The following is an 18745-nucleotide window of genomic DNA, read 5'->3' on the forward strand; positions in this document are numbered from 1 at the left end:
GTTCATGTTTGTTTAGGAACCCTATATAAGTTTCGGTTTTTGTTGTATATATGTGTTAAGGAGATGATACCATGTTAGCTTTTATAGATTTGTAGGGTTCGGATTGCATAAGACCTCATGCTTTTTTATTACTTAGAAGTTGATACCATGCTAGCTCTTAGAAATTTTGATACCATAAGGTTGAACCCAAGTTTATGATTACTTTGTGTCATGTGTAGGTTTGGATCTTAGGGGTTAAGTTGCCATGAAACTAACTATTTTGTGCTTAAGATATATGTAAATTTTTGGAATTTGGTTTTGGGGTACCTTTGTTTATTTTTATATCTTAAATTTTTGGAATTTGGTTTTGGGGTACCTTTGTTTATTTTTGCTTCTTATCATGCTAACTAATGAGTCACATGTTAATGTTAGGGAATTAGGATATTGGATCTAGTTATGCCCATGTTTTTTCTTTCTCTCCAAGGACGTCCCAGTATCGGGGTCGATTCAGCTTTTTTCCGGACCACTTCAGCTAGACTACCATTCTCCCATATCCACGTGGCACTCTCATATTACCTCCCAGATCAGATGTCATATTAAGTAATAGAACAAGGAACGACAAATATCCATCAGAGATATCAAGTTACAAAGAGTGGTAATGTATATCATTTACATTGAAAAAGATATTTCCATAATACAATTATGGCTTAAAATATGGACTGGAAATGCTAATACATACAGTTTGCAACATTTTACCAGCCATGCAACATTTTCAATTATTTGACTTGTTACACTTGATGCCTTGCCAGTACAATTAGGTACACAGCCTTCTAAAGAGGAGCCAGATATGTAAATGAAAGGAGGTCACAAACACTACAAGAATATTACACATCCCATAAGCAATTTGGTGAATTTATTGTTGTAACTGAGAATAATTTGCAGGAAGAAGTGATATGTTGCTGCAAACGAAAATGTTTTTATTTTATATTTGGTATCATAAATGCTACCTGCAATGTGAAGGCAAGGAAGCCACCTTGAGAATCAAAGTCTACAGTTTGGTCGTTTGCACTGACAAACAGATTATGTATCAAACATACTTTCTTTTTTTATCTCAAAAGAAAATGTCAACACAAATGAATACTGTAAGTCAAATTAGGATGTTGGCTACAACAAAATTAACAAACATAGGCTGGTATCTCTTCTAGAAAAAAAAACATACTCCATATATAATTCCTTGAAGGTAAAAACAGTTCAAAAGGCATATAGAGGAGCTATAGATCAATTGATCAAGTCAATAGACAACTAAGTTGAATGTTAATAAATGAGGATTTTGTTAGACTTTATGATCGACGAAAGACAGCCTATATACTGCAGATGTTTCTAATCTAGGTCTTTATGACCCACAAACCACAATTCCACATGCTGCAGATATACCTAAAGATTTATAATTTTATTTGCTGGCAATCATATATTCTGGGAAAAATTATATAAGCTCTTGGAGTAATTCCATATGAAATATAGATGAAGGTCATACAAGTTATGAATACCTAGTGACAATATAAGTGGAATCTAGCATACATATGGACTAGCTAGACCAATCAGTTTCTCACTGGCTAAATTTTTTTAATTATTAATAAAAAAATGTCAAATAAAACAGCAGAATACATTGACATAACTGTTTTTTCTTTGCTGATATTAAATGAGAAAATTTCGTTTTGCCCCCTGTAGTTTACTTGCATTTCAAACTTCCCCAAACTTTGAAAGTTGTCATTTTACATCTTCTTTAAAACCCTTATCAAAATGTGTCCTCCTTTAATTACTAACAGAGCTATCAGCCATGTGCACTGTGACAGAATATACCACAAGCTAATCTGCAAATTAATTTGAGGTGAATTTTTTCATCAAAACAAATTTTTTTAGCAAACAGTTCTGATATATCTCTCTTCTAGTGTTGACAAGCTCAAACTGGAAAAGGGATTTGAATTTTAGACTGGGAGTTGATTTAGTAACCAACTTATGTCATCAGAAATTCCTCCGCAAACATGTTCACAAATCATCTTGCAGACAAAATTTTCATTAAAGAGCTTTTTCGGGGTCAAAAAATGCTTATGTATTTTCTAGAGGTGTCATCTTTGATTCTTTAGCCTGCAAGTTGATTGTGAATGAGCTTGCACTATGAAATATGGCACAAAATGCACACAAATTGATTTACAAATCAGCTCACTGTGAAATTTGTCCACAGGATAAACTTCTTGAGCAAAAAAATCTAATGTCTATGTAGTGATATTGGTAAATTAAAAGTGGCTAAAATTTTATATTTTTAGATCATAAATTGATTTCAGCTTGTGCCATCAAAACTAGAACAAAAATAGTATACAATGTCTACAAACTGATTTATAAATCAACCTGCAGTGAAATTTTTCATCAAAAGTTTTTTTAGATAAGAAAATAGATGTCTTTCCGGTGGTGTCAATAGTTCAAAGGGGACAAAAACTTCAATTTGGTGACTGCAAGCTGAAATTGCAATATATTCCATTACATATTACACACATGATGGTTAACTCTGAAAGTAGTTAAGGGAGTAGGAAGCTATTTCAACAAAGTGTAAGGGGCATTTCAAAAAATTAAACTAGGGGGGACAATGAAGTTTTCTAATTTTAAATAAGTCATTCGAGTTGTTTAGCTATGTTGGTCTGTTTATACTTTATCACATAGTCGTCTGTTTGCAGAATGGGCAGTTGATAGCATTATAAGCATTAAATATGCTCCTGTGGAAAGAACCAAATTATCTATGTTGTCAATAGTACAAATCCAAACACTTAAAGGCACAAGATACATATAAATGCAGCTGCTAGTTAAGGTGGGCATCCCAGCACTATTTTGCAATTTAATATGGAATTTATATTCATAGTAAATTTTTTTTCACACATGGACTACGAAATCAATGTTTTACAACTACCGCTAACATATTTTCCAAGGAAAGAAAACAAATAACAAAGCTTTAGGGTTCAGAGACAATTTTTTTTTTTAGAAAGGAAAAACTAAATCCAAGTTGGACCAACCTGAAATCCCGTATATGCAGTTCATATATGCTGATATCAGAAAAGGAAAGAAGCTCAGGCTTTTCATCTGCCAATTTATCCCATCCAACTGGCTTTAGATTTTTGCTATCAAGGTCCACCAACCAAGTTCGCCTACCATTTGAGGAAAGCCTGATCCAACAAAATTTATTAAATTTATTTTAGTCCAGAGAAAGTGATCCATGATTATCAATCCTGAAGTTGATCTATAGAAATTTTGAAGTTAGATATGCAGGAGAACCTTCAGTAGCAAATCATAATAAACTTACCCACGAGCATAGGGATCAACAACAGTGCAAATCTGCACTTGCAAAATGCTTGGATGATAGACAGAAACTTCATAAACATAATAAAGACCTTCCCAGCTACTTGGTCCAACAGCACTCCAAACACCATTTGTCTCCTCAAGCTTAATTCTTTGTAGCAAGTCTCCACCCAAGGGATCCTCATAAAAACACACATTCACCTCCTAGTTTCAAAAGAACAAAAGGTTAGTAACATTGTTTGTCTTCTTTTGCAACTGAAACACAACTCTCATCATCAAAAGGAAATTTTTCCTTTTTGTAAAATCTGCCCAAGATATTAATTATTGTCAAAAGAAGACCGCCATAGATGACTTTTTTTTTTTGGTAAGGATGCAGTTTTACTTAATATAACTGAATGTGACCCTCAGTTATATGATAATTACTTGGAACAGTGGATAGTATATGTTAAAAGAGACTACCAGGCCAAACATGAAATAGACATAGAAACTTGAGATGCTATGATTTGAGTGGGCGAAAATTACTTAGGAGACATAGCCAGAGTAGCTTGGGAAGATTTTAAAAATCATTTTCTTGAAGAAGTGGCCCATATTGCCTCACAAGGTAATAATATACTCAACTTCTGTTATGCCATTCATCGACTTTTAACTGCTAGAGAGGCAAATACTGCCTGGATATTAGACAAAAAGAAGTCATAAGAGACTTAGAATAACTTTAATTATTTAATTGGAATTAAAGTCATAAGGTATTGGAATTATTTAATACAAATTGTGGAGTCATAAGAGGCAATTGGAATTATTTAATTATACAAATTGTGGAGTTTTTAGTTCACCCCTCACTCTTTCCCAACTGTGGACTCGCCCGATGCCTCACAAATTCATTCCTCTTATTCTTAGACTTAACTACCTTATTTCCCCAGATTGTGCCCGGTTGCTTACCAAAGACTATGTCGTATTCCTTTCCACTCCTATTATTTTGCCTATCTTATCCGCCTACCCATCAGAGGTTCGCGTTGGTCAGCGTGGTGGAACCCCTCCTGCTGAATCTTGCAATCCAACCACCTCTTCTACTGACAGTCCTTGTCTTTGCCCTGTCTCCAATTCTTGTAAAAAGAAACCTACGGTAAAACTTTCCTTACAGGAAAACTAAGCCTACTTGGCGATTCTAGCCCCCCAGAAGATCTAGATGATCTAGTTACTCAATATTTCGGATTCTTGACTCAGAAACCAATACCTATTATCAAGATTGTTTCAAACCTTCATACTTATATACGTTACTTAATAAACAGGACAATTTAGACAGCGTAATCTCAAGACTAGAAAAAATAGAAATTATAGGAGAAAATCCTACCAAATGCTGGGAAAAAGATAAGATATATTGTAAACTCAATATTATCAATCCCGATGTAACCATTAAGTCACAAGACTTAAGATATACCAATTGAGAATTAGAAGAATGTAAAATGCATATTACTCAACTCTTGGCACTTAAAGCAATCCAACGATCAGATTCTAGACATAGAAGTCCAGCCTTTATTGTTAATAAAGAAGCAAAACAAAAACGTGGGCAGTCTATGATGGTGTTTAACTATGATAACTGTCATGAAGGCGGCTATAAAATTCCAAATAAAGACCAATTACTTAATAAAATCCAAAACTCCAAATGGTGTTCAAAATTTGACATGAAATTTGGATTTTGGCAAGTACGTATGCATCCAGACTCTATTCCATGGACAACATTCTCATGCCCAGAAGGACATTTTGAATGGTTAGTTATGCCCTTCGGACTTAAAGTAGCACCCCAGGTTTTTCAAAGGAAGATGAATGATATATTTAGACCTGTGACTACTTTTATTTGTGTCTATATTGATGATATATTAGTATTTTCTCATACCAAAGAGGAACACTATGCTCATTTACATATGATCTTTAACTTATTTAAGAAACACTGGTTAATTGTTTCTAGAAAGAAAATGAAACTAGCAGTAATACATATTGAATTCTTAGGCAGTCTTATTGGCCAAGGAAAAATAACACTTCAAGCTCATATAACCAGTAAAAATATTAGGTTTTTCTGATAAAATGGAAGACATTAAAACACTTAGATCCTTTTTAGGATTACTTTAGGGAAGATGAAATTCCCCCTAGAGGAGAAAAATTCACAAGATCTGGAGCAGTGTCTCATACTTGTGCTGTAGGAGCCCAAAGATGAAGTGTCACAGATTCGTTGTCAAAAGTAGCACCAAGAGGCCCGGTGTATGCAAAAATGTCATCAAGGACACCAGGTATCTGAAGGCTAGTAGCATTCATGCATTTTCCATCAACTATAAAACAGAAATGGAATAGCCAAAGTTAAAATTAATCATGTAAATAATGTCAAAATAGAAAGATTAATTTAGTAAATGAAATGTTTGCATTGTAAAGGGATTTGGATGTGTAACAAAGAAATGATAGCCACATTGGTCTTTCCATTTGAATTTGATTCACTTTTTCCTGCAGCTTGAACCAGTGATACAAGCCTACACCTACTCAAAAGAGCTTGAGAACAAATCGGGTCCTGAATCAGCTCAACAACTTCAATGTTTGACCAGCTTTTTTCATCTTACGAAAATGTCCCAGATCGGCTCATACCAACTTCCACTTTAACCGTACATTATTTTACTCCATTGGATATTCATCTTGGGAACCTATCACGGAGTATGAGATTACAGCCAATGTAAGGTTGGTTGAGGGTCAATGGACAGCATTTTATCCTTGCATGTGAACAATGAAACAAACTTCCAATTGAGCAACTTATTGCATCAAGGAATGGTTCTCCTGTAGCTCTTCTATGTGCAAATAAATAAAATCTTAAGTAACATATACAAATAACAAGTTACGTGCTAAGCTATAAGTTTGTGAATGTGTGACTGTGTACTTGCGTATCTTTTGTACGTGATATGAACAACATGTTGAGACTTACCACCATAGGAAGCAACTACCAACTGGCATTTGAGAAGGCTTTCAGCATCTAAAGAAGTTGGCAACTTAAATGCTTTATAGGTTGCAATGTGTGGAAATTTTTGAATTACCTGAAACATGAAACAGTAATTCATATCAACAAAAAATGAAAGCTTCACAAGATTGTTAATACTTTTCATATTTCATAAGAATACAATATTTTAAAGAAAACTGTGTGTAGCTTAAAAAAGTAGAAATTGATAAGATTTTTTTTTTGCCATGGTGTTAGGGCATATATTTATGAAGTTTCGATGTCAGGAGCAGAGGAGCTTATAGATGCATTCATTGTTCTTTGTGAAATGAAATCCATCTATGTCCACTTGCAAACATTAAAAAGTAGATAGAGAGATAAGTTAATTTGGTCATACATTTGTTGGTAGCCCACAACACTCTGTTTCAAGCGGAATTTTTACATCATAACCTGCAATAAGATAATATAATATGTTATAAAAATTGCCATGCCCATGACTGTCCATGTTGTGCCACCAATAAAGTTCATTCCCAAATGAACAAAGAGCATTTGAATTTTAGTCAACTAGAAAGATGCATTTATAATTTATGTGAAAGAGATTGAAACCAGATCATGTCATCACTGGAGCATTAGTTATGTTTTTTGCCCAAGAGTTTAAATTCTAATATGATGTAATGACTTAGAACATCAATTAAACATTTAGGGCTATAAAACATAATAAAACTTCCAAAGACAAACTTACTAATTGATCTTGGGACACTAAGTTATTTTCCTTGTGCACTCATAAAATTTTGCTACGGTATGAAAGGATATAAAAGAAGACGAAATCAATGCACTAAGAATCTGAAGCAAATGAATTATTTCGCAACATTATACTATGTGATGTACAAAACCATATTCTCAATAATCAATCTCAAACATGGATGCAGAAGTGGTGGAGTCGTGCACTGATGCCATCATATCAAATTTTATTGACATGGATCTAGACCCATCAACTATCCTGAAATATTAAGAAAACAATATGCTTAAAAAATCTAGTAATCCTGATTATTAAGGTTCAATGAAAAACATGCTAAGGATTCTAATCATCCTGTATGGATCTCAAACTCTGAAGGAGGAGCATATTTAAAATTTAAAACATAAAAAATAGCTTAATTTAGCAAGATGTAAGACAATAAAGAACCGATTGTCAATGTCAACAAATCCCAATATTCTCACAAGTATAATATAGTATTAGAAAGTAACAAAGATATAAGAAATCAGCAATTTCGAAGTACACTAGTAAAAGTAACTAAAAGATGCCGTATTCATAGAAGTTTGCAATATGATAGAATATATAGGAACTTGGGTGAGAGATCATGTTTCAAACCTTGAATGCCTTCATCTGAAAGGTGTAGGTCAGCCTTCCTACTAGCATAGAAAGAAACTGAAGTTTCGTCATCGCTGATGTTCCAAGCAATGAGGGCTTTAGTAACCCAAAAAGCCCTTGCATATGACAAAAAATCCTGCATGTACATTAGAGAAGTTGACTAGAAACAAGATAAATGATTCAGCATACTAATAAGTTGTGGCAACAAATTACATAGATAGATTGAATTTATTCCTCAAGTACCTTTATAACATAGTCACCATTAGGATTTGCAGATTAGTCAAACCTGTGCTAATGGTATTACTAACTCGAGAGAAATAAAATTCAAATGGCACAAATCTTATTTAGACAATCAAAGTTTTTCAAGGATACTCTTCTGCTTTATATACATCATAATCTTTTTCCATGAACAACGTCAAGGGATCTTCTTAAATGGAAGATCCTCCATGTGGATAATATTCTTCTCTATTGAACGATAATCTTCTCAATTGAAAGATCCTCCATCTGGATAATACTTATTCAGGCTTAACCTTTCAAATATTCACGCCCATGTGACACTAGATTATCTTTTGGATAGACCCTGAAAGGAAGGTTGGAACAACAACAAATGTGCCTAATGTGTTATCTTCTAATTCACCCACCACCATTTTTAGAACGTGCAGTGTATCTACTCACTAAGATTGATCCAAATTATAACAGCTCTTCATTCAATCAGTTTCTTACTTCCTATTATGGATTTGATCGAGAAAACAACTTGAATAAGACACGAAATTGACAACGATGTCTTCCTTTTTCTAATGCATTCTTTGACAATTCAAAGTGATTTATTTATCTCAGCTCATAATTCTTAGAATGATCCAGAAAGGAACGTGAGCGATCATCGACGTCGTCATATGGCTATATTACCATGGAAAAAATGTATCCGAACGCAAAAAAAAAAAAAAAAAAAAAAAAAAGGAAAAGAGAAAGAGAGAGAGATCTACTTCGGGAAATAAAAAATAAAAAATCTCTGTAATCGAATCGGATTGAGCTCCAGTTAAAGATACGCAGGAATCTGCAATGCCATGCAGGAGGAGAGAGGGTACCGGAGGGACGGTATGCTGAAGCACAGCTGTTTCTTCCATGGGAACGTCCGAGAGAGTGCAACGAGGCACCGTCCTACGACCGCTCCTTGGGTGACGTCGAGCTGATAAAGAGGAGGCGAGGCTGTGTGAGGGACGGTGTGAGGAGAGGAACGAAAATGAAGGTCGAAGAGACGACGGCGAGTGAGCGAGAGGGAGGAGTGGTGGAGAACACGAAGGAGGAAAGGGGAGATTGATGGAGGAGGAGGAGGAGGAGGAGGAGGAGGGCAACAAAAGAGATGGCGAGCAGAGGGCCATGGTCATTGCAGAGAAGTTGTTTGCTTTTCTGCCGATGACGAGAGTGAGAGAGCTCCTTTCCGTTTGTCTCTTTTCTTCGCCTTCTCGCGTTGTTGCTTCTCCGTTGAGGAACGGAACGGAAACGTTTCTCGGTGTCCCACGGATCACACTTTGCCTTTATCGGGTAGTTGTGAGTGACGGGTGTTAAATTGATGTTCAATTAAAGCATCAATAATTAAACTTGATTTTATTAAAATTTTATCTATATTTAAATAATTTTTAAATTTTTTTATTAAAAAAAATATAGTCGAATATTTTATATTAAAATACCTCTTATTTCATCCAAATTATTTTAAGTTAACTATTACGCAATTGTAACTAAACTCTAAGATTTTAAATTATAAATCCTGAACATTATTAAGTGAAAATTGAATATCAAATTAGTAAAATATTTAAACTTCATCACAATTAAAATTGATCAAAATTATTTTAAAATAATTAAATAGTTGTCATAATGCTATAACAATGTCATATTTGTTATTACTAATTAGTCAGAACAATTATAATAATGCTAAAAAGTAAGAATTGTTATAGAGTGGCTATTATGGATTATAGTAGTTGATCGTTGCTGCTATAACAACATTGAAAAATAAACATATTCTCCTGATAACAATATATAATGGATCGTTTAATTTTTTTTAATAGTAATTTAGATATTTAACTTTTCGAATTGTCTAATTGATTGATCCGATTCTATAAAAATTTTCCATCAAAGTAAATCAAAATATACTAATAAAAATTCATCTAAGTAATCATTTTCAGGCCGCTTAGTGGATCATTCATTTGTTAATTTTTATAAAAGATGAAGAATCGAGTAGAAATGATAGGAGATGAATATCGTTCGTTTAAAAATATTTTTTTCATGTCGATTCATAAAATGAATATCAAAGTAATAGCAAAAGTTAAACTAAAAAATATAGGCAAGTTCAATTACTTGGTTCGGAGCCTGTGGTGACTCCTACTTCAAAACATTCGATCCTTGATCGCACCGTTAGGCAATTCACTAATAGTCTTCTTTTCAAAAACTTCAAAAAAAAAAGTAACTCATACAAATAATGTATATACTAGTAACAAACTACTATTTTACCAAAATAGTACAAGCCTTAAGTATACCAACAAAGATGAAAAGTTGAAGCACATATCGTCAAAGAAGAGTCGTAGCAGCTTACACAAATCGAAATAGTAATAGCAGCACGAATAGAGAGAATGAGAATGTTGCTCAAAGGAAATTGATCGTGGCTTGGATCTCGAGACATTCTTTTATAAGTTGCATTTGGTCGACTGAAAACACGTTTGGTTGGTTTATCCTTTCGGTCGACTGATCTCCCTTTCAGTCGACTAAACAGGCATCCTTCATTCTTCGTCGAAATCCGATCTTTGCTCCATTAATTACATTTAATGTTCAGTCAACTGATCACCTTTATCGGTCGACGAATCAATCTAATTTCCTTCTTCGCTAAGATTTGAATCTGTTACTATATATACCAAAACAGGTTCGATCACTCGATCAACCTGACTTCCAAGTTTACTATGTACGATCTGAACTTTGCCACATCAGCTTAGTTCGGTCGACTGAACCTCCTGTTCAATCAACCAATCCTACGGGTTTATGCAAAATAGAGTTAGTTCCACAGTATAAAAATATCCCTACAACATAAAGTTAGCACAGTAATATAATGATGCATGAGTAAGAAAATATAGTAAGATTTGTCTTGATTTCAGCTTGGAAACCTCTCAATTTCTTCAGTTGTATCAGCGACCTAGAGTTTGTCCCTTTTTTGAACACGATCTCCCTATCGCTCCACTCTAGTTACTTATCTCAACCCACTTGCCAAACATCTAGTCCTCCAAATCTATTTAGACTTCGGCTTAGCATCAGATCGGCTCACCCAGACTTTCCCTCAATATCGGGTCCTCCAGACCTATCGAGTCCAACTATCAGGTGTCAGGTCCTCGATCCACCTAGACTTTCCATGTCTAGCATCCACTATCTGCTAAGACTTCCCTACCTACCTAACCACAACTAAGACTTTCCAGGTTGAGTAAACAGTCTACACACTTAGTCAATTCATCAAATCACAAAAAGACTTAACTTGAACTTTTGATAATATCAAAATTCATATTCGATTTTGATACACTTTGCACTGATAACGTTAGGACTCTTAGCGGCTGGCTAGAGGGGGGTGAATAATCCCTACACAAAACAAGCAAACACAATAAATTTTTCTCGAACTTATAACTTAGAATAAAACACTTGCATAAACAAAATACGAAAAAACTGAAAAGATAGAGACACAGAGAATTTTACTTAGTTACAACCGTAGAGGTTGTTAATCCAAGGAATAAAGTCGCGCTAATTTCTCCTTCAGACGGAGAAGTCTCTTTACAGCAACAAAGCACAGAAAGACGAAGCTAAAACAGACAAAGAAGCGTGTACAAGTGTTGCTTAATTAATTCTGGTTGTTCTTTAGCTTTGGAAGCAGTGTTGCTTATATAGCTTTGCTTGGGGTGCCTGGAAGGGCTCTAGGCGCCTGAAGGAGGATAAAACTTTATCCCTTTCGTAACAGATCATAGTCAAACGCAATCTGGATAAAATCCTTTCGGCGCTCGGACCATAAAAGTCAACCAAGTTGACTTTTTCTAGTCCAAGCCTTCTGCTCCGATTTCGCTCACCTCGGTCCGGGTCTCCACTCTAGTTCCTCTTGTTTGGGTGATCTCGGGTATTTGGAATAGAGCTCACCCGAACTTAACTTCCTACCTTCTCGAGCAAACTTTCGCTCCTGGTTCTTCGTCCCTCAGAAACACCACGCACCTCCTTCTTGTCTGCCTGTGTACTCTTCCGTAGCACCTCGTCCCTCAAACGCACTAAGCCCGCCGGCTCTCTCCCGTGCGATCGCTAGCTGCGTCTTTTACTCAACATCCTGTGCTCCTAAGTTCCTACACACTTAGACACAGGATTAAACATAACAAACCTAACCTAACTTATTTAATCACATAAAAAAAATCTTGGGATACTATAAGATAAAAGATGCATCTATTTGATTATCCCTTAAATGGATTGTCTTTTGATTTTATATATTTTTTAAAATATTATTCTTCTTGATTAATATATGTATTTATTTTGATTTTATATTATATAATTAAAATATTTATTGGTGTACGTATTATATTATTTTAAATACATATTTTTAAAATATTTTAATTCTAATATTTTAATTTTCGATTTTTCTATCTCACGTTTAAATATTTACTTTAATATTTTTAATGGCTACTTATAGCACTTATAGTAGAATCGGAGAGATTTGGAAAGGCTACTTTTCTAAATGTCTCTTCATCTTAAATATTGAGTTTTGTCCGATGATTTCTTTCCTCTTTTTATTAAAAAAATAATAAAAAGTTGGGTGCATTGGTGGGCCCACGTAGCAGCTCGTTGATTTATTTTTTTTTAAAAAAAATAAATGAACGTTGGCTGTTTGTTTAAATAAAATATTATTATTATTAAATAAATATATTGAATAAATGTTAAAATATATAGATAAATATTAATTAAAAATATTTATAAATAAATGTTAAACAAAATATATTAAAATTTAAAATATAATCAATTTATTTAAATATAAAATTAGAGAAAAATTAATAAAATAATAATGAGATCTATAAATATTAATGAGATATTTGATTATAAAATTTAACATACTTAGACAGTGAGATATTGGAAAGTAGAATTTTTAAGGAATATTTAATTATGAAATTTAAAATAGTTAAAGAATCATATTTGATTAATTTGATTGATGACACGAATATGAGTCTATAAATATTTGAGAAAAATATTTAATATTGGTGTACATCTCTAATATTTATTTAGTTCTTTATAATATATCAGATCTATCTATCCTTTTATAAAAGTTTTCTTTATTTTTTTCATAATAAATTCATTGAAATATTTCAACTATTTAAAAATCTATAATGGTGTTTAAAAAATGTGATACCGCTCCTTCACGACGGTCCACGCATTGAAAGAAATCAAAGGAGTTTAAGTTTACAGAACGGTCTTACACAATATTAATTAGCACAGAATCGCGTTTTACTGACGTTATAACACAGTTATATCGTACAGTTACGCCAAACTGATACGTCAAAACCGTTATTTCGAACAGAGTTACTTTCTACTTTTGTGTCGGTTACTTGCCTCCCCTGAATATTTATTCAGCGGTCATCGTCGCACCCTTTGCCTTCTCGACGCGGACGAGAAGAACCGAAGAGCCGAAGGCCTCTCACGTTCTCATCTCCTCCAATCCACCCGTCTTCTCCGTCCAACGCCTCCTGTGATCGCCAGGTGATTCCGATCCCATATTTTCATGCGATCTCCGTCGTTTTAGATCACGAGGTGCCCGATCTGCTTCCTCCGCCCTAACAAGTAGATTGATCTTTCTCTTCTCCGGTCGGCGCTCGGATCGGGATTGTGTTCGTGTAGATCTTTTGTCTTCAAAGCTTCGCCTTGTTTCGGTCTCGATTTTTTTCGCTTTTTCATGTGGAAATACAACGGAATGCCTGTTTCTGCTTCAGATCTGTTGCTTTCGTTGTTGGATCTTCGATCCGCCTATTTTAATCGTAATTATTTTAGGCTTATTAAATTTACATTTCGCTCATGGTAGTTGAGGGAACGATGGGGCTCACTTTCGCGAAGCTATTTAGCCGCCTGTTTGCGAAGAAGGAGATGAGGATCCTGATGGTCGGGCTTGATGCTGCTGGAAAGACGACCATCCTTTACAAGCTTAAGCTTGGAGAGATCGTCACCACCATTCCAACAATCGGTGAGCATTATTCATCATCTCGCGGTATCTGGTTTTCCATTCTTTGTCTCAGAGTTGACTGCTAGATTTGCTCGGTGAAGAGGCTCATCTCACCTAATGTCTTTTATCCAGTGATTTATAGGTGTTAGACATGCATTATTTACCTAATGATCAGTGATTTTCAAAGATTTGATTGTGGTTGTATTTTTTTTTATCGTGAGTTGTCTATATCATGTAGTCAGTATCAAGGAGAATGAAGAGAGATGAAGAATATGCATCATGAACAACTGAAACATCTCTAGATCAGCTATGGTGATGAAATAGAAATAAAACATGAACAACCTATTACTGCTCGTAGATCAATGTTCAAAACATCACCAAATACTTGAATTAACAAGAGATCAATTTATTCCAACCTATGCAATGATTGATACTTTGAGAACATTTCAACAAGTTCATACAAAGTGTCTTTTGTGTAATTTGATTTTTGTATTCATAGTAAAACCAGGTATTTGTCTGGAATTTTAATAATCCTAACTTAGTTGTAAGAACTGAGAAATGTTGATGAAGTAACAGACCAGTAAACACCATTTTTTTAGATAGGATTTTCTTCATTCTTGATTTCCTTTGGAAATGAACTGTTGTTACTATCTGTTTGTTAAATTTATGATATCTCCTTTTGGTAACAATTTATATTCGCTTAAAAATGTTCTCTATGGATGATCAATACATGAGCCATTAGCTGCAGCTTGCATCACTTTATAACTTTTATATTTAGTTATTATAGATTATTTGAAGAGTTCATGTTTTGGTCAGTTTAGATATGTGTTATCTCATTATGCATTTGTTAACTAAGATGACTTTTAATGCAGGATTCAATGTGGAAACTGTTGAGTACAAGAACATTAGTTTCACTGTATGGGATGTTGGTGGTCAGGACAAGGTAACATTCCACTCATGTTAGCCAGTATTTCTCATCTAAACAACCATGCTACTTTGGAAAGTTATTTTATTTTGGTGGCAACAGTTTTATGAGAGTGCCAGTCGTTATCTGGATAGCAAAACAATATGGGTATTTGATAAATAAGATGATATCACAGTTAACATCACTTTATTAAATTTAACATGCAAAGTTGACATTATTGCCTCGGGATGATTTGTCGGATAACAGTTAACTTGTTACGCATTTCTAAATACATATGTTTTGCTGAACAACAGATCAGACCTCTGTGGAGGCATTACTTCCAAAACACACAGGGACTTATTTTTGTTGTTGATAGCAATGACCGAGATCGTGTCGTTGAAGCAAGAGATGAACTTCACAGGATGCTTAATGAGGTGACACATTTTGTTAATAAATATACCTCATATAATTTCCGATATTAATCCTGTTTCTGCATAACTATTCTGGATCTAATATAGATTTCTTGCTGCACTGAACATTATGGAAGTGATATCATATCTATTTGTTTTTTTATCTTTTATTCTTTGGGGGTAATTAGCCTATCTGCATCTAGGATATTCCACCAATAATTAAAGGTAAATTGTGAACAAAAAATGGAGAAAACTTGCAACATTTATAACTGACTGTAGTCGAATGTTGTTAATTGTCTTCACTTGACATGATCCTAGTCAGCATGAAGTGGAAAGCTCCCCTGTTTTCTTTATAACTATAGTACAGCTTGCATAAATGCCTACTTGAAACTATTGTAACCTGATTTCATGGGATTATGTACTGATAGGACGAGTTAAGGGATGCTGTTTTGCTTGTGTTCGCTAACAAACAAGACCTTCCAAATGCAATGAATGCTGCCGAAATAACTGATAAGCTTGGTCTTCATTCTCTCCGTCAGCGGCACTGGTAAGATATGTTGCATTGTCTGTTTTCCTTTAGATATCTACTATGGCGGCCATTTTGCATACTTTTTGGAATATATGCTGAACTATCAGAAGCCAGAGAAAAGTAATGGCAATCATACATTATACTTGCCACATTAAATATGTCCAATGCTAGATGCATATTAGTTGTTTAGAGGATTGTTTGTATTGGATTTGCTGCTCAAGGCTAAAAGGTTAGGTTATTACCTCTTCAATGCCATGGAAGTTGGTTAAGATCTCTATTCTCTTCTAAGAAATCAGATAGGTTGAAGATTAGTTTTCAAATTATTCATCTCCTTTCTTTTCTTGAGTAAATATTCATTAATATCGTGTCTAGAAAAAGAAGTGAGGAGCATATAATCTCCTATGAGTTTAAGAAAAAAAATCCTATGGGTTATATAGGTATCTCTGTAGATGGTTAGTTTACAATTTATTGTTTCATCCTTGTCCCTTTTTTTTTTCTTTGTCTAAATAGTGATCCATACATGGGAAGGGAAGAAATAAGAGGAAATACAATCTCCCATTAGTTTAAGAAAACCTATATTGGTAATTGAAATAGAAGATTACTTTAAAATGATTGGTCTCCTTTCTTTTCTTGAATAAGTATTGATCCATATTGTGGCTAGGAAAGATATACGGGGGACATATAATTTCCTTAAGACGCTATGTGATGCTAACATAATGTTGTCATAGATTGATGGTGTCTCTAAAGTCAATAGTTGCAACTTATTCTGATTCTGGTCTTGAGAATTTATAGACAGGAGAGTCCTGCTGTCCTTTTGCAGTTTAGAATAGTCCACAGAGCAACCAAATCTAATTCGCTTAGCTAAATTTTGCTAGTTTAGGATGCACAGGCTCAGTTTTCTGCTTTTTTTAGTCTTCCTCATGGATCCAAAGTTAGTAGCCCAGTCTTCATTGTGTCACTTACAAAGTGAATCGAATCAACTTGATGACCTTAGACGTAACTCAGTTGTTCAGCAATACGGTAAGCTCCATTTTGATTTTCCATTATATCTTAAGAATATTTCCCTTGTTTATGCATTTCCAAATCCATGTGGTTGTGTTACATGATTTTTCCATATGGCAATGCAAGAAATTGTAGTTTGTATCATGTTGTATTTTGTATGAATTAAACCACTTTCTGTAATCTTTTATTAATCGACTATTCGACTTCCTGTCTTGTAATTGTAATGACAGGAATACTATCTCTGGTTTTTAGACAAATCATATTTGTTTTCATAAGTTTGATATTTCTTCATATTTTTCTATAAAAGGCCATGAATGATTAAAAATAGAGGAGTTGCTAGCTCTCTACTGAATGGTTTTGTGCACTCTCCAGGTACATACAAAGCACTTGTGCTACATCAGGTGAAGGTCTGTATGAAGGGCTTGATTGGCTCTCCAGCAACATTGCCAGCAAGGTATCTGCTGTTATTTTCCACAAGGCAATGAAAGGATTAAGTTATAATATTCTTGTGATATTTGCTTATGAAAACTGTTTATTTACAGTAATCAAAGCTGCTCAGAGGCTCTCTTATCTTAACAGCACCAGTGTTCGCGTTCCATGCTTTTTGCCATCACAGAAGCAAGAAAATTATCAATGCTACACTTTTTTTTTCTGCCTTTGAAAACCCTAATACTTTTGTCTCCAGAACAAATACGTGTTTGGTTACTTAAAATGTGATCCTCTCCAAGATCTTATTTCCTTTTGCTGATTGAGACGCCAACAGCCTTTGCTCGTTCACATATTTCCTTTTCAGATATTTTATGTCGTCTGAAATATTGTTTGTCTGGGTTGCAGTTCTACGATTCAAAAAATAAATTCAATTATGTGTAATTTACAAGCCTACGTGAATATCGAGCCTTTGCTCAAATTAGCTGCAAGTCTGCAACGCTGGAAAAGAAAATTAGGGAAAAAGTTTATCATTTAAAAAATGCTGTGGGATTACTATTTAATTCTGAATGGATAGGCAATGTTTTCTTTTACCATAGCACCTTTTATAATGCCCCCCAATATTCATGTAGCTTTGCCATTTTTAAAGTTAACATTAGTTTAAATTAAATTAAGCTCAAAGATGAAGGATAATTTTGACGGTTTACTTTTTAAATTAAATTAAGCTCAAAGATGAAGGATAATTTTGACGGTTTACTTTCATAGTCATTAAGATTTAAATGTAGCACAAGCCCTTCACGTAGAGGTTGTGGGCAAGGGCTTGTGCCCTAGAGCTGTTCAAAAGCGATAGATTAAATATAATCGAGCAAAAAATATGTAAGCCATATCATCCCTCTAACCCCGCAGCTTTCCTATAAAGAAAGAAGATTGCTAGGAAAATACCAAAAAAATCTCATAAAAATAATTGTAAAATATTAAGAAATGCCTTTTTCAGAGAAGAAAAAGATGAAGGATAGGATTTCATTTGTTAATACATATAATGATATCCTGTCAGACCTTACGTGAGGATGGTATTAGAACGATTTGACCAGATTAATTTTTTTTTATTTAATCTTTGTTTCTAAATAATTTTCCTCACAATTCTCTTATCTAATAATTTTTCTCTTTCCTCTACCCTTCTTTCTTATCTCTCCTTTAATTACACATAATAATCATTATAATGCTATTTTTAAAAACCAATACCGAGATAGTGTAAATGCTACAATACAGTAGTTAGTAGTTGTTACAAATATGTAATTATTAATAGTTGAAGGTATAATAGTTAGTAGCAGTTATAATATGTAGTAATTACTGTATAGTAGTTGGTATAACGTATTAGCTATTACTATGTAGTAGTTGCTACACGTTGTAACAACTACTATATAATAGTTATGACATGTAACTACAATGTATAACAGTTAGTAGCTGCTACAATATAAAACTTCTATATAGTAGCTAGTATAACATATTAGTTGTTATTACGTAGTAGCTGCTATAACATCGTAATAACTACTATACAATAGTTGCTACAACGTGTAATAATTACTGTATAATAGTTGCTAC

At 34.0% G+C, this 18745-nt stretch overlaps 2 protein-coding genes across 2 annotated transcripts; one reads left to right on the forward strand and one right to left on the reverse strand.

The window, feature by feature from the left end:
- Positions 1-770: 770 nt before the first annotated feature.
- LOC121990349 (pullulanase 1, chloroplastic-like) lies at positions 771-9191 on the reverse strand. Its single transcript, XM_042544494.1, has 9 exons — positions 8747-9191; positions 7662-7797; positions 6690-6742; positions 6284-6392; positions 5509-5645; positions 3329-3528; positions 3042-3191; positions 987-1047; positions 771-852 (listed from the first exon to the last, which is right to left on the reverse strand). The coding sequence occupies exons 1-9, from the start codon at positions 9044-9046 to the stop codon at positions 844-846; spliced, it is 1155 nt and encodes a 384-aa protein (XP_042400428.1). The 5' UTR covers positions 9047-9191; the 3' UTR covers positions 771-843.
- Positions 9192-13269: 4078 nt separating this feature from the next.
- Positions 13270-17494, forward strand: LOC121992853 (ADP-ribosylation factor 1-like). The gene is made up of 7 exons (XM_042547452.1): positions 13270-13415; positions 13735-13893; positions 14745-14815; positions 15091-15210; positions 15615-15733; positions 17090-17171; positions 17260-17494. Exons 2-7 carry the CDS (start codon positions 13746-13748, stop codon positions 17260-17262), a joined length of 543 nt encoding a protein of 180 aa, XP_042403386.1. The 5' UTR covers positions 13270-13415; positions 13735-13745; the 3' UTR covers positions 17263-17494.
- The last annotated feature ends 1251 nt before the right edge of the window (positions 17495-18745 follow it).

This window comes from Zingiber officinale, chromosome 6B, assembly GCF_018446385.1.
Source record: "Zingiber officinale cultivar Zhangliang chromosome 6B, Zo_v1.1, whole genome shotgun sequence".
NCBI classification, from domain to species: domain Eukaryota; kingdom Viridiplantae; phylum Streptophyta; class Magnoliopsida; order Zingiberales; family Zingiberaceae; genus Zingiber; species Zingiber officinale.